Below are 21,103 nucleotides of genomic sequence, written 5' to 3'. Positions count from 1 at the left end.
GGCCCCGAGCGCCGCTCGGCCCGCCCGGGGCGCGGCCCCCGCCCGCTCCTGGTTGGCTGTGGCGGCGCGGCCGCCGCCGGTTGGCTGTGCCGGGGGTGTGTGCGGGGCCGCCCTGCCCGCGGTAAGATGGCGGCCGTGACCGCGCTGAGGAGCAGCTGCCGAGCCGCGGGGCGCCTGGTAAGGGGAGCGGGGACCCCGCGGGCGGCGGCGCTCCCGGCCAGCCGGGGCGGGAGGGGTAACGCGTGGCATCCCCCAGCCCTGTTCCTGCCGTCCGGTGGGCACACAGCGAGCACCGCGTCACTGCAAACACTGCCGGGGCGGGCAGCGCCTCAGCTCCCTCCCGCCGCACGCTCCCCCTGCTCCGCACAGGTGACCGAGTCCTCGGCTGCGCTGGGACCGCCCGCCCGCGCTGCACAGGGACCCTAGAGCTGGCACCCTCCGCCCCGCGCAGCCCCCGGACTGCCTGCGCTTGCCCCTGCTCCCTGTGAAAGGAACGGGTGCCTTTCTGTAATAAGCCAGTGACACCCTCCTCTTCTGTTATTTCTAAATCATCCCATTATTGCTTTGCTTATGCCTTGCTCTGCCATCACCGCTTCCCCGCCCACGCATCAGCTCCCTTTGCATACCGCATCTGCACGGAGACGGTGTGGCTACACGTGCCAAAAAAGAAAGCGGATTTCTTTGAATCCCAGGAGCCTTGATACTTGAAAAGCAGTTGAGATACCTTACCATAAGAAGTGAATCTACTTGGTTGCCTTTTTGGGATACTTAACAATTTCGTGAACATAGACTTAGTTCATGCTTTCTTCTGTCTTCTTGCACTATAGTCTTCTTGCTGTTGTGAAGAGCATCCTATTGCTCTAGTTGGTTTCCTATTATGTCACTTCTATTTTATGAGATGTCAGAGAAGAAATAACTTTTGAAATTTAGAAACAAAATTAAGGATCACTTCCAGTTTCTAGTATGTTTTTTCTCTTAATAGTTCATATTGTAATTTTAAAGCATAATGAGGAGGAATTTTTGAATGATACTTTTGTAATCGAGTTTTCAGCTAGTAGCTTATATGTATTTATAAATAATTTTACTAATTAAGAGCATCGAAGGTAGCACTTTCTTTTAAGTTGTGTTTCTAATCATCTACTCTAATATCCAGAGGGAGATTCTGATAAGATAAAAATGCTCATCTTATCTATGTGCATGCTGAACTACAGAATGAGCTGGTTTATACTGGGTGTTACCTGCAAGCACGTTTTGAATCTGGGCCAGGGCTCCTTTGTATTCAGTGGCAGGGAAAGGGCAGTTACCTGGACACTGGGACATGTGCCAGGTATTTAGGTGAGGGATGACATCTGATTAAAACATGTTACCAGGGATGTTGCTTTAGTATATAGGTAACTATATACTTGGAAATATGGAATATGTATGCAAAACATATCCAATGTGAGGAAATGTTCATTAAAATGACTCAATGGGACAGAAGTCAAGAGAGCTCAGCATGGCAGTATCCTTTAATGCAAAGTCATTGCCTGTGAGCATGAGCTGTTCAATTTGACTTGGAAATTTAGTGTTTCTCTGTCAGGTAATCAGTTGTCTGCAGGCTTCTTAAAAATATTTTGGTCTGAGGCCAGCATACATTTTCAGGATCAGTGGTAATTTAGAAAACCGGAGTTGGCTTGTTTTTAAGGAAACAACCAAGGCTGAACCTGAGGGGGAAGGCAGTTCTCCCCCTGAGTGCACTCAGCTGCCTCTTGGCTCAGTCAGACCATGGCTCTGTGAGCCAGGCTGGTGTGGCCTCAGTCCCAGCAAAGGACTCGAGAGGGCCCTCGGCTCCTTTTTGACAGTCACTCCTCACATTGGAGACTTGCACAGGAAAGGTTTTACCTTGCTGACATTATTGCCTTCAAGTTGCTGTTAAGTGTAATAGTAGCCGCATTAACAAGCTCAGTACTACCATTTGTTTGAGGTTTACTGATAGATTTTTCCAGACATCAAAATATGTAGATGGGTATGCTATGGATATTAGTGCTAATTTTGTCTTTTATTTGCCATTTTTAGTTCCTTGTTTGGCATTACACCAGTATTATGCCGATTAAATGCTGAAATTGTAAGCACAGTCTCTTTGTTTAATGGATTTTAATTTTTTCCTTGTTAGTAAGGAACAGTGCTCTGTGAAGAGATTGTGTCCTATATTTTTACTTTAACATACTAGCACACCAACTTTTTGATAGAAAATGTGCAAAACTGAAAACAAGAAAGATTTCATTTTTAAAAATCCAGTAGTTTTGAATTATTCCTACTGATAGAATATGAAACAGCATGGTAACTCTTCAATAACAACACCAGTCTCTTTTTTTGGCAGTGACATTACTAATTCACTACCTGCATTGGTAACCAAAGGTTAAAAACACATGGAAATCATTGTGAAACTTCATATTTAGAAATAGTTCAGAGATTTGATGTGCTCCTTGTGATCATCTTCACAGGTAAATACTGAATGTTTTTCATTTAGGGTCATGTAAAGAGAAAAGAGGTTTTTTGCAAGTTTGTGACAAAAAGGTCTAGTTGAACAATTTTTTCAGTAACATTTTAATGTAAACATGTAACCTTCAATTGGGAAGAAACCCAGAATTAAAAATAGGAGAAAATAAGATTGTGAAGATGTACATTATGTACCAGTTTTATAATTTACTGATAACTTTAAACGTGTTCCCAAAATACAATTTTCCATAGCTTGAAATTGCCATGTTACCTGATTGTTGAATATGGAAAGTTGTTTGGAGGACTAATGAAAATATTTTCTATTTGCTTGTTATAGGAATTAGACAAATACTCATTCTAGATCAGTAGGTACCATCTTAGTGGCAGGCAACTGAAAGGTAACTCAAATGATATAGCTTTATTGTGTCCATTATGATAGATTGTGTTGTATAAATATTTGTTCCTTAAAGAAAGGGGATATTAAATATAACTTGCAGTGCTAGGTTAAATAATACAGAAAATTAGTGCATTGTCAGTTCAGAATTGTATGGCTTGCTGAATAATGTACTTTTTAAAAAGTGAAATGTGATAGCAAATAGTTGAACAGTTTGGTGTGTGGGGAGGGAAACAAGAAGTTTCATATACTCTGTAATTACTGAAAGGATTTTTTAAACAAGAAGTTAAAATTAACTTTCCCATGCAGGTGTGCTGCTTTCTGGCTCCTCTAAGAAGATAATTTCTAAATTTTACAGTTTTGAGCTACTTGAGGTACATTGTAGCACCTGAATTTTTTTCATATCTCTAAATTAGTTAGAGATAGTAGCTACAGCGAAATTGTTATTTTTATAAATTTTACAGCACTCTTAAGACAACATAACACCAGAATTACATTAAATTTGATAAATTTTACTGGATAAGAATGTGTCTGAACTAACTTGTGTTGAGATTAATACAATACCTGTTTATGTCTATGCAAGCACTACCAGCTTTGCTTTTGATCACAATCATGCGTGATTACCAAAGGCTATAAAGCATAAGCTTTTCTCAGAAGAATCTTTGAGAAAATTCTGTAGACCCTTTAAAGTTGATTTCTGAATAAATATAGTTGTAACCATAAAAGAAAACCATGGCCGGTTCTTACAAAATATCATTGAAGCTGATTTGAGATGATGTTTACTTGAAGATGATTGCCTCCTATATGTAGGAATAAAAATGAGAGGGCAACTCTCTGGGCCCTCTGGTGTGAATTTCCTTTCTGGTTAGTACTTCTGATTAACCTCTGATGGGAGTAAGAACTGATGAAGACAAATATGCTGGTTTTCCCTGCAGTCTAGGGAAACCTTCCAGCATTCATCCTGGATAGGAATATTTCAGATGTCTTATGTAGTTGATGTTGATAGTATGTGTGCTTTTTGTGTGCCTGTCCTGATTAAGCTAATTCCCGAGAGATGCAATAGCAATGAACCACTCACCAAATCCTGTCATGATTTTTGTTAATTGGTTATGTCACTGTGGCTTTGATCTCCCCATATGTTGTGTTAGTTAAAGAAGTTAAAGAACTGACAAGCTTTTGCTAATGTACAGGTTATTATATATTCAAGAATGTATTCAGTGTAATTCTGTTTCCATAAGAACTTCTCTTATATAGACTAGAATGAAGCTATTTTAGTGTGACTGTTACATCAGGAATATTAAATGAGCTCTACATCCTCAGTCCATTGTATTAACCCTTGAGACTTTTCTCCCCAGGTTTGCATTCATCGTGTTAGATCGTGCAGCAGCATTCGCTTTATAAAATCAAAATATGTGTGCGTGTTTGACAAATCTGCCCTCAAGTTTAGTCATCAACAGCGATTATTCAGAACATCTGCTGGTAATCTTTTTCATAATAAAATAATTTCTTTTATTTTGCTATTTTATGAGTGCTGTGTTAGAGTTTTGCATATGGCTGGTGTGTAGACTGTTTCTGATGCATTCACATTTTTCTGTCTGGTAGCTTGTATTTAATATTAAACACACTGTATTTTCTTCTCTGTTTCAAGTTTCATGTGGCCAAATTGTCCAGTTTAAGCTTTCTGACATTGGAGAAGGAATTACGGAGGTGACTGTAAAAGAATGGTAAGCTCCACTTTCCTGGAAATAACTAAGAAATCACCAGGTAGTTTAGCAGCTTTAGCTGTATGATCAATGAGTTATCTGAGAATATTTTCTGGGTTACTAGTGAAATTTTCCAGGTTTCATTTTGCACATTTTAAAACCTTGTACATACTGAGCTTTACATTTAGTTTGTTTGCAATCTGATACATCTGTGAGTAGAAAAAGTGGAAGGAATGGGATGCACCTGTGTATAGGCTTTTCCTTCAGTGATTAATGTTTTTTGAGTTCAGGAGACCTGTCTTTTGTTATGTTTACTTAGACTGAGCTTTAGAACCAAATGACTAGTCTAGAGAATAATTTTATCCTATATCCCTTCTCTATTGGTTTTAGTAAAAGATTTGAACTTCTGAAATGTTTATAAAAAGCCAGTGATTAATAGATTAAACAAAATCAAAGTGTACAGTGAAGGAAGGCAGTGTTGGAAGGCCTTGTTCTTTGTACAAACCTCTCTTTGCATGGAAGACAATGTTCCCTACTATCCATTTCCTTTCTGAAACTCATCATATATTGACAAGTTGAAACTAAGGACTTCCTTGCATTCCGATTAAGCTGGCCTCATTCTTATTTTTGGATGCTTTTCAATCTGACAGGAAAACTCTGCTTTACTAAAGTACATGTAATATGTATGTAATGATATTGATAATAATTTTGTCATTTCACCTAACAAAGAGTTCTGTGGCAATCAGGCAAAATGCATGTAGCAAACATATCCAGTGCATAGAATTTGTCTTCTTTTCTGGATTGCACTTCCATGTTGTGGGATATATGTTACTGAACTTACCAAAGGAATACACAGAGGAGGTTTTTACACTGACTGTGTTTCCCAGTGGCCTGTGTCTTTCCTCCCAGGTACGTAAAGGAAGGTGACAGCGTGTCTCAGTTCGACAGCATCTGTGAAGTACAGAGTGATAAAGCCTCTGTTACTATCACCAGTCGTTACGATGGCATCATCAGAAAACTCCATTACAGCATAGATGATATTGCTTTTGTTGGAAAACCACTAGTGGACATTGAAATTGATGCTTCAAAAGGTATTGTAAGCCATTTATTCCTCATGTGAATTTTATGTTTGTTGTCATAAAACAGTCAGTGACAGAGAAGCTTACTTTTTCCTCCTGAAAATCTTCAAAGATTTTTTCCCTTTATAAAATCAAGAAACTTGAGTAGAGAAAGTTGTGATATTTATCAGAGTTTAAAATCTCGTAGACCTTTCTTGTTGAATATTTAGCTTAAGCAGTAGCCTTTAGCAAGTTGTGTTCCCATCCACATTAACTCAAAGTAAATTGTTAAAACTTCAGCTGTCACAGAATGGTTGAGGTTGGAGTTTAACAAATGCTTATAATGTAGTAAAGTTAAGTTTTTTCTTTTTGTTTGCAGGTGTTGCCTCAGAAGAAGATGTTGTTGAAACACCTCCTATGTCTCATGAAGAGCACACTCACCAAGAGATAAAAGGTCACAAAACATTAGCTACCCCTGCAGTTCGTCGCCTGGCCATGGAGAACAATGTAGGTTTGCTGAATAAGGTCCTGCTGCATTTTACACAGCTTTTATATGGCAATTTGACTAACTAGAAGAACACTGATCTAGAGGAAACTCTTGTTTTCAAATACATTTTAAATGTATGAAAACTGTTGTAAAAATGAAGAGGATTATGGTTTCTTATTGTGGTGGATAGAAAAAGAATTACTGGGCTTACAACACAGATAGGAAGCTTTAGGCTGAAGACAGAAAACCTTTCTGGAATAAAAATAAGAAACTGTCAGGGGAGATTGCTGAGAATCTCTACAGAGAAAGTAGGAGGGAGAAATTAAAAAATCACCTTGTTTTGCTTTTCAGATTTGTATTAGAGCAGAGGATATACTAGGTGATGTATTACATGCCTTTCTAATGCCTTTTTTTCCCTATGAATATTCCATTGGTTTTGAAAGCTCATTATGTATTTTTAGGAGAGAATTAAGTGACAAATAGTTTTTCTCAAATTAATATTTCACTATTGATCCTGTTAGGTAATTAAGAGGTTAATAGTATTCATAGTTCCTCCTTGAAGTGTGCAGTCAAACAGGGACTAGTGGGACTTCTGGGTGATTTGAACTATGTTGAATACCTAATAAATTATAGAAAGGAAAAGAAAACTGCAAATATGTTGGATCAGAAATGGGAATAATTTTTAACCTTAGCTCACAATATAAAATATTTTTATGTTGCCATAAAACTGAAGTGTCACAGGTTGTTATGTACTTTTCAGATTAAATTGAGTGAAATTGTTGGGACAGGGAAGGATAACAGAATCCTTAAAGAAGATATACTCAACTACTTGGCCAAACAAACAGGAGCTATTTTGCCTCCATCACCGAAGGCTGAAATTGTGCCACCCCCGCGGAAAACGGAGGCTGTGCCAGCTGCTGCAAAGGACAAAGCACGCAAAATCCCTGTGCCTGTTTCCAGACCCATTGCATTTTCAGGAAAAGATAGAACTGAACCTGTAACAGGTAAATCATGAAATATAAAGTCTTGAGACCATGGTCACAGTAGACTACCAGTAACTGTTGTTCTGTGAGTAGCTGATTCCTTTGGATGGGAGTGTGTTTCATGTTATTGTTATGCAAGTGAATATTTAGGAAAACATTCTCTGTAAGAAGCATCTCTGCTGAAATTATTTTATGAAATACTTGTTCATGTTTTGGTTGGATGGAGTTAGGCTGCAAATTGCACTTGTTTATTCTTCAAGTGTATGTTGAAACAGGTAGGAATTCTAAACTTGGATTTGTCATGGTAGGAATCATTATGCAATTAATGGCAAAGTGCAGTGAATTTAAGGGTTTATCAGTGCTTAATAATAGCATACTGCACTAGCATGTCACACTGGTTCTGGAGAGCAGTCATAAAAGACACTAAGATAACAAAAAAATCACATTAAAAGTAGAAGATTAAAGTTTTTTGGAGAGGCTGGAAAGCATAATGCAGATTATCATATTATGATTTCAAATTCATACATACATATCAGGGGGATGCAATAATATAATCTGAAGTATTACAATCATCAAAACTGAATTCTATTAATGCAATAACTCAGTAAGTGCTCTTTACCCTGTTCTTTTTTGTTTATGGTTTGGCTTTGGTTTGGTTTTTTTAAGTTATGTGATTTGGTTAATGGAAACAGATGAAATTTGACCATAACTTCACAGAAGCTCATTTTATTGGTTTAAGAAGATAATTAATATTTCTCAGGTTTTCAGAAGGCCATGGTAAAGACTATGAGTGCAGCCCTGAAGATCCCCCACTTCGGGTATTCTGATGAGGTTGATTTGACTCAGCTTGTTCAGCTGCGAGAGGAGCTGAAACCTCTAGCTGAAATGCGTGGAGTTAAGCTTTCCTTTATGCCTTTCTTCATAAAGGTGAGGCATGCAGCAGAGCCCTCTATGGAGTACTTACACAGGTTTTGCCAAAATCTCTTCAATGATTGTTGTAAGTTTGGAGCACCTCTCTATCATCTGAGTTATGGCAGATGACAGGAAAACTTTCAACTGTTTTTTTGTTTATTGAGCCACTTATCAATTTACAGTTGGAATTGCAGCTAGAGTTATGTAATATCATTGCAATTTTTGGAAATGTTAATGGGAAAGGATAGAGTGCCTTCAGCATCTTTTAATATGGAGTTGAGCATCACCAGGTGTCTGAATTGCACAAAACCAGTTTTTGAAATTGTCAGTATTTCTTGAGCTCCTTTAAAATGAACCTTATATGAAATGCATCATTGCTGCTGTTGATGCTATTATTATAATCTTTGTATTGCTAATGAATCTCTTAGGTCAACTGACTGTTGTCCCTTCTGTTGTTCAGAAGAGCAGGCAGTTGCACTTGGGCGGTGAATGTATAACTTAGTCTGAAACTTCTGGTGATGCTATTGCACTCAGAGTGCTACCTAAACACTCATTCCATATTGTTTTTAATCTAAATTTTCTCCTACCATTACTTCTTTGCCATGGAGCTCTCTGCTTAGAAAATATAAAAATCTGTTTTATTTTCTTTGGCTCTATATTACAGGCAGCCTCTATGGGATTGCTGCAGTATCCCATTCTTAATGCTTCTTTGGATGAGAACTGTCAAAATGTTACATATAAGGTTTGTAAACTATGGGTAAACATTGTGAGCACAAAATGTGAAGTAATGTCTAACAGGGGCTTTTCAGAATGCCTGAGCTAATTATAACAACCAAAATTATGACGTTGTGCAGGAAAATAGTTGGTGTGTTCAGATTCTGAGATCTAGATTTGATTTATTATTGGTCTTATTTCAGTAATCTGTTAGATGAGTCACTTTGTTATTCAGACTTGCCTCAAAAATGCATATAAACATATTAATTTCCTATTTTTCACCAGAATATGGGCCAAACTTTTAAAATGAGAACATTTCAGATCTAATACATCAATTTTTAAGTAATGGCACAGTGATTCAACTGTTCCAACACTTAAAGTACAATCTTGATAGTTTTTATACAAGCTGCTGGATTGATACTTCTGGGCAGCAAGTATCTATTTTCTGTTTTCTTATGTGTACTTGCTCCTTGCAGTACAGACTCTTTTTTTGTGCTGTTTTATAAATATCTCTCAGAATCCTTTTCCTTCCAAAAAATGAAAAGCAAGTGATGTCAGTGATGTGAGTGTTAGCTGAGGTCATCTGTAATGGAAATGGAAAATGGAATCTCCCTTTGTTGCAGAGAAACTGCATAGCTCATGATTGAAAAGTTTGAGGTGTTTTTAAATGACTGTGCACACACCAAATTTTTTTAAATTTTAGTGTTCTCTTTAAAATCTGCTATTTGTTTTGTTCTACATATGATCATCCTAAAGTAAATGTTTTCAGTTGAAGTTGGTTCCAGGACTTTGAATTCTCTGAAGGTGAAATTGTCAACATCAAATTACAGTTTGCAAATGTGAGGCTAATTTTTAAAAAATTACATCATTTTCTCACCTTAAAATTGTGTGCAGGAGTTGCTTACTAAATACAGCACTTTCCAGGTTAAAAAGATAAATAAGGAAAATGTTCTTGAAGTGGCTTTTTATGCAAAATACATTTTATGTTGACAGCTTATATTAATGTCTGATTCATGACACTTGCTGCAGGCTTCACACAACATTGGAGTTGCAATGGACACAGAGCAAGGTTTAATTGTCCCAAACGTGAAAAATGTTCAAGTCTGCAGTGTGTTTGACATTGCTGTGGAATTAAATCGCCTCCAGTCCTTGGGCTCTGCAGGCCAGCTGGGAACAAGTGACCTCACTGGGGGAACATTCACCCTTTCAAATATTGGCACAGTAAGTACAAGGAAAATGAGAGTTGCTTCTGAAATGCAAGCTTTACTGAAGCTTAATATGCAAAGAGCAAAATCTGTAGCAATTAATTCAAGAGGCAATCTGCTTAAAAAAAGTTGTTAAATAACATCCACACCTTTTTCTTTTCTAGATTGGTGGCACTTATGCCAAACCAGTGATACTACCTCCTGAAGTAGCTATTGGAGCACTTGGAAAGATACAGGTATATAAAGTTTATCTCAGTAATGAGAGTGTTAACTAAGGTCATTTGTAATGAAAATGAAACCTGGAGTCTGCCTTTGTTGCAGAGAGAATGCAGTGCTCGTGGCTGAAAAATCTATGGTGTTTTTAGATGACTATGCATACACCAAATGTTTAATTAGAAGTCTCATATAGCAAAGGTACATATTTATTTTCCAGAATCCTGTTATGTTTCACTCACATCTATGTAAATACAATGTAAAGATGTAATGAAACAAAGTAAATACAGTTTTACAAGTTTTGCAACAAGGCAATGACAATTTTGCTATCAGCAGGGGGAAAACTTGCGAACTACTCTGAAGTTTAATTTCATGAGCCAGGAAGCTGAATCAATACAGAATTTTGAATGTGAAGGCAGTTTTATATTTTCTGAATCTCAGGCATTAATTCTTTAATATAGACATTTGATTTCAATGCTGGAAATTAAATTAGTGTTAACTGAAATTACTTCTATGTTCTTCTTCTGAGCATTTTATTAGAAGTGCTTTAAGGAAACTGCTACTTTGAGCACTAACAGTGCAATAAACTATTCAGGAATAAACTTTTGGGTCAGGAAAGGCTTTTACTACTTCAGTATTTCCATGATGATGGAAACAAGCTATGACTGTTTATTATGCAGGCTTGCAATATATTCTAATCCACAGCACAAACAGTAATGGAAGGGTCTTGTTTTTTTGGCAGGGTGTTACTGCTGTCTGTCTAATTCAGCAAAATGTTTCTATTTAGATCAACAAATTAGCGGGAACAAAAAAATAGAGATTTGCTAATGAAAGTATTTAATTTAATAATTCTGGTTTTGTCCTTCCTGTGATTTTTAGGTTCTTCCTAGGTTTAATGGCAAAGGTGAAGTATTTAAAGCACAAATAATGAATGTGAGTTGGTCAGCTGATCATCGCATCATTGATGGAGCTACAATGGCCCGGTTTTCTAACTTGTGGAAATCTTACTTGGAGAACCCTGCTTCGATGCTGCTGGACCTTAAATAAAGGAAACCATGGCTAGAAAATGCCTTTAAACTCTGTGGATTAGACTGGATAGTTATAAAAGCTGTCTTTGCTAACATGTGCCCTTTGCTACGTGCATTATATAATAATGTTATGTGGTTGAAAGTTCTCAACAGCTGCTATCAGTCTCAATTAGTTGTTACTTCTTTCATTTAGTATTGCTATAATTTCGTCCACAGCAGTCTGTCAAATTGAATAGGTCACAGCTTCTGAATATGGTGGTGGAATGTCTTTATTTTGCCTTTTATAATAAGAATGATTGGCAGGCTGGTGTGAGTGAGTGCCACTGCTCCACACCTGCAGAATTTATAATCTGAAGGGAAATTTTGGAGGGTAATACTTCATAGTTCTTCCATTTTGGACACGTAAATTTATTTTAACAAATAATATCTGAATTCCTAAAAGGGATTATGCAAAAATCATATACAAATAAAATGCCTTTAATGCTTCTGCTGTAAGATGTCCAGAGAGCTTTTTGTTATTTAACTGAGTAAACCACTTAAGACTTTTGCTAGTTCACTTTTTCTGGCAATTACTTGCACAGGTACTCTTTATCAAATTGTAAATGAAGAGGCCATATTTATTCAAATGCGTACTGACAACACTGATTGATAACTATCAAGGCCTTAATACTCTCTAGAATATCCTGTATTTTTAAAGGATGAAAGTAGTTTCAGCCCTTAATGCTTTCCAGTTTTTTTTTATTCTCATAGAAAGCATCTCTCTGTTAAAACCAAAAGAGAAAGAAAGATCTTGTTTTATTACTCTGTCATTAGGTAAGCCTGACAGTAAGATGATCATGATCTGAAAGCTTGCATTCTGTTATTGATATTCAGATACTAGAATCTGATAGATTAATCAGATTCAACAAAGAATGGATATTAAAAAATACTGTGAGATAAGTACTCTCTGTTCTTCAACTGTTCTTAAATACTGTTCTTAAACTCAGATATGAGGCACATAATGGATAGGTTCAAGTTAACAGAAAACTTATGTGGCTTTAAGGTAAACTAAACACGTCATGAGGATTGCACTGCTGATTTAATGGGAGTTATGAAGAAAACTCTTGGATAGAAATACCTTCTAAACACATAAGTTTTACACTGACATGAGGAAAGACGGTTACATAGCCTTAAAATGAATTTGTAATGCACAAAATGGACATTTTCTCCTTTTTTTAGATATATCAAAAGCAGGAGCATTCTTCAAAATTGTAGGCCAAAGTTGTCTATTGCATTTAGCTGTGAAGATGTGAGACAGGCTACCAGAGCTAGAATCCCTGCTATCCGTGATGCTGAGACTGAGTAAGAGGAAAGCTGGTAATGTACAAAGGGAAGTGTGGTGCATCCATGTAAGGTGCTATTCATATTTCTATTGTGGTATAAGGGTCTTTTATATAAAGGTCATTTCTTGCAAAGTTTGACTAATATATCATGCTTATCACCTATTTCATTTTTATCAGATTTATTTATTCCTAATAAAAAATATAAAGCCAAAATTATTGTTTTTATTTGTGAATTTTATGCAGGCAATCCTGTATGGGTGACTCAAACTCTCCCCTTGCCTTAGACAACATACTGTACTCAAGGCTACCAAAAGAACTCAGCCTAATGTCTACTTTCCTACAAGTATATTGTTGTGGTAAGGTCTTAGTCTAAAGGCTTAGGATATTTTTTTAATCTGATGACCATTGAGAAAATAAATTGAGGGACTAGAAGCATATGAAAGAAAGCAATAAAATTACTTTGGAATACTTAAGACAGAATAATTTTACTTACACAAGGAGAAGATTGAAAGCTAAAGTACTTATTGTCTTTTTATGTAGGTATTGGTATTGATGTATTTAGTTGTCTGTGGACTGGAGAGGATTGGAGTTTTTCATTATAAAGTTCTGTGTGGTAGAATTATAACCAAATTAATGATACTTTTAAGATTTCATCTTCACATTTTATACTCTAATTCAACTATCCAGTTTTATGGCTTCTGCCTCAAATAGTGACCTGTGATTATTGTTGTCTCTCTCTTCCCATTTGATTGAAGAAAAAGATTCTGATAGACTTGTTCTCCTTTTATCTTCTCCAAGGGCTATTTGAAGAAATAGAATGTTAAATATGTTTCATGATAGGAACCATGAAAGGGGGTGAGTAATAACCCCTCTGCACATCCTGGTTAAGATTACTTTTCTGTCTGGACTTTGATAATTTGCAGTAAAATTCTTCAGCAAGAGAATTCTTCAGCATGGGCAAAAGTAATGAGTGAAATACTTAGAGATGTAATACCTTTTTTAGTCTGTTTAGTCCATGTTGCTGTTTAATAGCACTTTGAAGCTCAGTTACCTTCTCTGTTTGCAGAGAAACATTACTAAAGAAAGCAGTCATTCTTAATTCAGAGCTGGCCCTTTTTATTTCTAATTGTAATTTTTAAATTCAAAATAAACTTATTGTATAGCATAACAAGTATTCTTTTGTTCTTGTTCACAGTTTTTGTTAATGGGAGTCCAATTTAGGGGGGCCCAGTCACACTCAGTAAACTGGGAAGACTAACAGTGGTAAATGCTTGGGGGGGTTGCAAAAGTGCCTCATGTGATGCCTTCTATTCTCAGCATAGGTTAAAATTAGAACTAGACTGACATTGCATTGGAGTCTGAGTGAGAGTTTTAAATGGCTTTGGTAATGCAGACAAGATTCATAATTTATCTTTACTCTTGTCCAGAAAGCAATGAGTCACAGAAAATCCTTGAAAACGCCAAATAATTGAGGTAAGTTATTGTTGAACTCTTTTTGATACTTGGAGATGAAGTTGTTGGGAGATCTGATTACTTGGGAGTGAATTTGCAGTTGTTGTACAGCCACGCTTGGGAATTCACTTCTGAATTGTTGGCTGTGATAGCAAGAATTATTATGGTTTTTATTTTCTTGACAAATAATAAGACCTAAGACCAAGACCTTTTTGATGGAATCCTGTTACTTAACGAAAAAATCCTGAAAATAGTCATGTACTTAGGTCCTTTGATGTTTCATGGTTCTAAGACAGTATTTGTTGAATAATGTGCAAAAGAGAGTTGCCCAGAGTAAGCTTTACTAGAAATAAGTATTGGTTTGACTGTATAGTGTGATACTGGGTTTGGTAGTACAACTATTAACAAATGTCCCTTTTCTGTGCAATTTATATAAAAATATTTCTAGTTTTCTTCTTAAAAGGGTTTGTAGTTCAAAAAATGTCTCTAAACAACAAGATATAATAGACTTGTTAATCACTTGATCTCAATAGAAATTTAATCCTGAAAAAATCAGGCAATTTGCATTGTAACCACTGACTGCAGCTAAAACCCTCATGCATACATAGCATTACTGTTGCATATTGGAATGGGGATTGGGAAGGGTAGTTACACTGATGACCACTGAAAGAGAAGCTAATCCTTCAAACTAGTAAATGTAATCACATTTATGTGGAGAAGGGAAAAAGTATAGTCCTTTCTTTACAAGAAAAATTCCAGTCCCTCTGTAGGAACCCAAAGACCAGACTTCACTGCCATCCTAGGGATGCCATTTGTGTCACTTGTCAAATCCTGCCATTCTTCCTTAACAGAGAACACATAAGAATCATAAATATTAGTATATTAGAGCAGATTCTTCTTTATTCAAACTTTATAATTTGATTTTTGTGCTGTCTTTACAACAGGAGACAATCCTGACATTTTACATTTTATTTGCCTACACATTTTAAATTTATTTCGGTATAAGCAGACTTTACAAATAAGTATGTTAGCAAAAGACACAGTAAACATAAAATAGAATGATTGACAGTTTGAACATGCAAATGGTCACTAAGCAATCGTGGCTTATCCAGGCCTCACAAAATTGTAACAGAAAAAATATGAAAGAAAAGATTGGTTCTAGAAGACAGACCTGCAGCAATTATTGTAGGAAAATATATGCATGAAAAGACAGGAAATTCTTCTTTTGTTGTTACTTACCTGCTTGTTTGGAAGAAAGCTGTCCTTACTTTTTTTAGTTTGAAGCATATATGGGATATTTTTCTTACTTGCCACTACAAGTATCGGTAAAAAGTTAGAAAAGGAGCGTTCAGATCATCAGTGTTCAGAGTACACTGCTGCTGGCATGAAGTTTAGCAAGGGTATCTCAGTATCAGTATCTTGGCTCCAGTAATGGCAATAAGAATGATTTTTAGAGAGATGCACTGAGTGAGTATCCAATTTTGCTGCTCTTCAGGACAATATGTATTAATTATCTCACAAAAGAATAGGTAACTTCAAAATTTTAGTTACTGAATTTAACTTTAAATGTGAATTCTGACACTCAGGAGGGATAAACAGACATTCTAAAAGAAATCAGAAGGATTTAAATGCATTTTCCCAAAGGTAATGCATTACTAACTATAAAATACATTGAAATGAGTTAAGCTATGAAGAAAATGAATGCATATAGAATATACTAATTAATCTCTGGGAACACTTCAGTTTTTGTAAATTGCTAAACTCCTTTAGTGACAAGTATTTATATCAGATAGGTGCCAAAATGCAGCTATCAGAATTTAACTGCCTTAGACTGCAGGAAACAGCTTAATTTCTTCCAGGGATGGGAATGAATGCTCAAATCTGCATTTAATAGTTATTGTTAATACTTAGCCCTACCATTGGGAGGAATTGAGAGCAGCAGTTGTTCACTGAATAAGAATGCAGAGACTGCAAAAATACCATTTCTTATTATAATAACATTTAACTAGGTGCCGTTATCTATTTTTATAAAGAGAAAGCAGTCAATAAAATCCTGTCAGTTCTTTCCATTAACTAATTTGATAACATGATGAAGTGGGTATTGCAGAATTTTGGTTTTCACGTCACTGTCCCCATCTGGTAACTTATACCTGAAGTGGTGCCTGAAATTCAGTCAGATTCCTGCAAGCAAATCTGAGCATGTAAAGGATCATGGCTGAAACTGCAGTTTGCCTGGGAACATTCACTGCTGTGAAGACACTTTGGGAAGTGAGAATACACAAGATAAATGAAGAATTACAGAAAGAAAAGGAATTCAGGCAGAGGTCTGCAGGAAGGTAGGTAAATTGTAGCTCTTCAAGTATGTGAAAAGCTAGACCATATGTTACAGTTCAGAAGACTGTAATTATTTTCTTCAAACTCCTGCAGACTCTAATTCTTTAGTTGTTACTCCAGCAGAATTCCCAGTGATTAGAATTTATCTAGTGTCTGTGATAAAAGTATTAGTATATAGATTAAATCCCCTGAACTCAGACACTAAAATCCTCTGCTCTGTAAATATTCTAACCAGTGAAGATTTGTTATGCTTTCTTCTCCACTGAGGTATTAACAGGATTGCTTGGTCTTCTGTCTGCCCAGCAATTTTATGAAATTTTAAGAAAAGTAGTATTCTATTTTTGGTGCTCCTAATTTATCAGATATGTTTGAAATGAAACAACAAATTCAAAAGTTGCTCATGGAGAATACAAGCAGAGAGAAAGAGAATTACCTTGTCATAATTCTTGTTTAGGTCCCCTTTGGAAATCAAGCTAAAAGAACCTGGTTGACCTATTTTCTTGCACTTATATATGGTGGAATGGAAGGCTTTCATTTTAGGTGACTGCTTCAAAATGTGCTTTGGAACTTAATTTCACACGATGTTATATTCTGTGGCCCTGCTGTAACATGCTGAAAGTGAATTATGTCCTCCTTCTGAATGTAAATTTGAAGAACTGTAAAATAGAATTCCTATAAATTACCTCAGCTGAACATTAAGGGCTTGTTTTCTCTCCAACTGATAGTATATTAACATCCAGATATAAGTAGTGTTACTTGACAATAAGGCAATTGTCTCTTTTTCCAGAAAATAGATAGGATAGTAATTATTGGCTGTGTTCATTGTGACACCACTGGCAGATCTTCTTTCCCTTGTAGGCTACTACTTGTCTGGGAGGAGAGAGCTGCTTTAGCAAAGCTCAAAGAAAAAGTTATTAATGAAGGTGGAAGAGCAATTTTAAGGATAGAGGAAGAAGAATGGAAGGTAGTGTTGATAGGAATAAATGCTGCTTGTGTTGAATGACTGATGCATTAGAAAACTACTATTTACAACTTTATACTTACAGTGGTACTATTTTTGTTCTATTAACCATTCACTGTGCTTTGCTGACAGTGAAATTGGGACACACTGTTGTGAGTGTAAAAGCAAGCTGGGTGATTTTTAGTCCTGAATATTAAGCATTACTCTGCAAAAACAAAGCCCAAAAGGCTTTTCTGCATTAGAAGTTGTTTACACTGCAAAGTATGATTTTCATTATGTAAATTTTCATAACATTCACACACCAGAAATACTGAAATGTATCAAGGTGAAAACCCTCTGTGTTCGGGTGCATGAAGGTATTTCTTATTGTTTATTGTCTCTTTCTGAGAGTGAAAATGATCCAGCAGATTCCCAGAACACTTTTATTGCTGTTTCTCATGCACAGGGGTAATCTGCTGTTAATGCTGGCAGAGTGGAAGCCAGCAGTGCTCTGAGCCATGCAGAAATGCACACACCAGCTCCTAGAAAGTGATGAGATTTAGTTTGTGTTGAGGCCAGTCAGAGCATGACACCCAGATCCAGCCATAACTCCGGTGGTCTGCAGGCCAGTGGTCCTTGTTCAAAACTCTTTACATATAGACATTGTCGTTTTTTTTATCCCTCAACTCTTCTGCTCTCAGCTGCTCACTGTTTTTATTGACAGAATAGGAAATAGAATTTAGATATCCCTTTATGTGCAAATCTATTTAAAGCAGTTTCATCTTCAGTTATACTGATTTTTTTTTTTTTTGAAAGAAAGAAACAAACAAAAACAAGCCTGAAACTTGTCAGTGACAGTAGCGCAGGTATCTAAATTCTGGGAGCCAAAAGTGGGCAGGTTAAATCTGTGATCAGAATGACAACCCACACTAGTGTTCACTTCAAGATCATGGAATCATGGAATATGCTGAGTTCATTGAGTCGAACTCCTGGCCCTGCACAGCCCATCCCCCAGAGTCACACCCTGTGCCTGACAGCATTGTCCAAACACTTTCTGAACTCTGCAGGTTTGGTGCTGTGACCACTGCCCTGGAGAGCCTGTTCCAGTGCCCAAACACCCTCTGGGGGAAGAACCTTTGCCTAATATATTGATATACCTTTAAACCTTTATAAAATGTAAACCTTTTCCTAATATATATGATATTAAAATGGTATCAGTTATGCTTGCTATTTCTAGCATATTTTAGAAAACAGTTACCAGGATTCATTTTGTAACCTACATGTTACAGTATAGCTTAAGGACAAGGACAGACTGATAGTGTTTCAAATAAAACTACTGCCTCAGCCTTTATTCTAAGCTGAATTTCTTCTGGTTTGTATTTCTTGTTGTAGACATTACCTTCGTGCTTATTGAAACTAATCCATCTCCAGGAATGGCAGCTTCACAGAACTAGTTTGCAGAAAATTCCTCAGTTTATTGGAAGATTTCACAACCTTGTTGTTCTGGATCTATCCCGGAACTCAATTGAAAGCGTACCTAAAGAAATTGGTGAGCTGTCCTTTCTTTTATTTTAAGCTGCTTTTCTAAGAAAATTGGTCTTGCATAAATATACTATTTTTGTGCCCTTTGCCTGTCTAATAATCCTATTGGGTAGTAAGAAAACAGGTGATTTAAATCTGACAGTGAGATAGAGATCTCCAAACCATATATTCCATATAAACTGAAAATGGAGCTGGATGGAAGAGACATATCTCTATGAAAACTCTCCATGACAAGAAAAGGACCTGTTTGCACAGCAGGGACTAGACATCAAAATGCAGATAGCAAAGTGATACTGAAAAACAGACTTAATGTTCTGAGTCCACGGCAGGAATAGCCTAGTTGCAATTTTTTGGTTTTGGGCTTTTCCTTGAAGCACTCAACTAGATTACAGTCCTGTACTAAAGAGTCCTGAAGTGCTACTATTTGCAGTTTAATGACATTTTTTGTTTGTTTTGTTTTTTGAGAACATAGAGTATTTTTATAACAGTAAAAGGATAAGACAAAACAAATAATACTGTGCTTCAAATAGAATAAACATGAACATTTCCCATTTGTGCTCTCTGCAGGCCAGCTGACCAGCCTCCAAGAGCTGCTTCTCAGTTACAACAGAATAAAATCTGTTCCTAAGGAAATAAGTAACTGCATCAGTCTGGAAAGATTGGAACTGGCTGTCAACAGAAGTATCTCTGATCTTCCTCCTCAGGTTTTGACAAACTGTTTAGCTTTGTTTAATGCATATTTTGAATTTATCCAAAGCCAATTATCATTATATGTTGCATTTCTGTTTTCAGATTTGCTATGATGCTGTGATTTCACAGTACTCCACAGAAACACTGATGAAAACAACCTTTTAATGACTGGTCAGACTGAAGGTGCATGAGAAGCACATACATACACAATAGCTGAAGGAGCCAGTCTTTATTTTGGCCAGATTAATAACTTGGCAGTGCATAGAGGGCAGTGACACACTCCATATCGATTTGTTTAGGCTGGATATCATCACTGATTTACCCCACTGAGTATCTGATGCCTTAGCATAGAGAAGTTCCCTTTTGTGGTTGAGAGTACACATTCATACCATATGCCAGGCCACAGCTGGAAGCATCTTTACTAGAACAGCTAGATCTGAAAAGGGGTGGTGTGACTGACACAACTGCCTGTGCAGAGGTGAACAACTGTTCTTCTCAAATGTTGAAAATAGTTATGAGAGAATGAAAACAACTATTCCCCTACTATTGAACTTTAAATTTAACAGACTGAAATGTGAGAGACCTGCATCTGTAAGTATTAGTCTCTTAGACAGAGATGACAATTATGTAACCATATTTACTTGTTTTAATTTATTTTTAAAAAACACTCATGGCAATAGTTGACAGCAATCAGTGCCTTGCAAATTTGAGCAAGTTCAAATAGCAATAGCCAACATAGAATCTTCAAATGGGAATACACACTATTAACCAAAATCCAGAATCTACAAAATCTATGTGGAAACAGGTTTTGCAGGTGTAATGTAGAAAATCCATAGTTCTGTCCTATGGAGACTGTGGTGATGTGAACATTGGGAAGCTTTGGTTATGTACACTTGAGTGGCATTCAGTGTTTGCACAGTTGTACCAGATCTGCTATAAAACATCTTTGTATCACTTGAACATTGCAAAAGCACCTCAAGGAATGATTCACCAAAGGACTTAGGCGCTCTAATGCTATGTTGCATTTTTTGAATGAGTAGACTTCACAGCATGGAAGGTATCATGGTTCACTGTAAAATACAGTCCAGACAATTTGATACATAAAAGTCTAAATATATGAGTAACAAAAAATGGCATATTGCATGAAGTATGAAATTCTAAGGACAGTGCTGTCTTTGACATTCTTTTTCTTGAAGCTTGGGGCATATCAGCATTGTAGTGAGCAGTTATGGCACTCACTACTGGGTGGGAGGTGAAGTTTTGCTGCCTTATCAGTTCCCAACCTACCTGCCTTCCAGGCAAAACTGTTACTGTCAGGTACTATCAACTATTGGAACTCAAAACTTTGTGTTTACTAGCTCCAAAATGTGTAGTACTTCTCAACATTATTAGAGCACTGCTGTACTGCTGCAGCAGCTACATAAAGTTGCATTAAATCTCCCCTTCTTTTCAGCTCAGTGATTTAAAGAAGCTGTCACACATAGATTTGTGCATGAATCAGTTTACTGCCATCCCTCCAGCTCTTCTCAACATGCCAAATCTAGAATGGTTAGATATGGGGGGAAACAAACTCCAGGAGCTTCCTGATACAATTGACAGGTAAATACAGCTCAAGGCTCATCTTAGTCTCAATTCCACTGCATTGAAA

At 36.7% G+C, this 21,103-nt stretch overlaps 2 protein-coding genes across 7 annotated transcripts in view; both read left to right on the top strand.

The window, feature by feature from the left end:
- The first annotated feature begins 92 nt into the window (after positions 1 to 92).
- On the top strand, positions 93 to 11,670 carry DBT (dihydrolipoamide branched chain transacylase E2). 4 transcript variants are annotated; one of them, XM_014885015.2, is made up of 11 exons: positions 93 to 177; positions 4,228 to 4,351; positions 4,521 to 4,596; positions 5,485 to 5,666; positions 6,013 to 6,140; positions 6,881 to 7,124; positions 7,864 to 8,030; positions 8,680 to 8,757; positions 9,759 to 9,950; positions 10,099 to 10,170; positions 11,027 to 11,670. In XM_014885015.2, the coding sequence occupies exons 1-11, from the start codon at positions 127 to 129 to the stop codon at positions 11,192 to 11,194; spliced, it is 1,482 nt and encodes a 493-aa protein (XP_014740501.2). In that variant the 5' UTR covers positions 93 to 126; the 3' UTR covers positions 11,195 to 11,670. The 4 variants fall into 4 exon arrangements, with proteins under 4 accessions (XP_014740501.2, XP_088026178.1, XP_088026177.1 ...); XM_088170051.1 differs by lacking the exon at positions 93 to 177 and adding an exon at positions 504 to 2,483; XM_088170050.1 differs by lacking the exon at positions 93 to 177 and adding an exon at positions 504 to 3,246.
- A 1,190-nt stretch (positions 11,671 to 12,860) lies between these two features.
- LRRC39 (leucine rich repeat containing 39) overlaps positions 12,861 to 21,103 on the top strand; it is a 13,588-nt gene continuing 5,345 nt past the window's right edge. For 2 of the 3 annotated variants that reach the window (XM_088170059.1, XM_088170056.1), the window contains exons 1-7: positions 12,861 to 13,352; positions 13,925 to 13,970; positions 16,106 to 16,285; positions 17,142 to 17,247; positions 18,616 to 18,772; positions 19,333 to 19,469; positions 20,909 to 21,054. In XM_088170059.1, the coding sequence (XP_088026185.1) occupies positions 16,161 to 16,285; positions 17,142 to 17,247; positions 18,616 to 18,772; positions 19,333 to 19,469; positions 20,909 to 21,054 (671 nt within the window). In that variant the 5' untranslated portion in view covers positions 12,861 to 13,352; positions 13,925 to 13,970; positions 16,106 to 16,160. The remainder of the gene's footprint in view (positions 13,353 to 13,924; positions 13,971 to 16,105; positions 16,286 to 17,141; positions 17,248 to 18,615; positions 18,773 to 19,332; positions 19,470 to 20,908; positions 21,055 to 21,103) is intronic. The other variant, XM_088170057.1, reaches the window with a different exon arrangement.

The sequence above is a fragment of the Sturnus vulgaris genome, chromosome 9 (assembly GCF_052056855.1).
Source record: "Sturnus vulgaris isolate bStuVul1 chromosome 9, bStuVul1.hap1, whole genome shotgun sequence".
Classification (NCBI taxonomy): domain Eukaryota; kingdom Metazoa; phylum Chordata; class Aves; order Passeriformes; family Sturnidae; genus Sturnus; species Sturnus vulgaris.
Note: the sequence above shows the minus strand (reverse complement) of the source record. Positions and strands in the feature narration are given on the sequence as shown.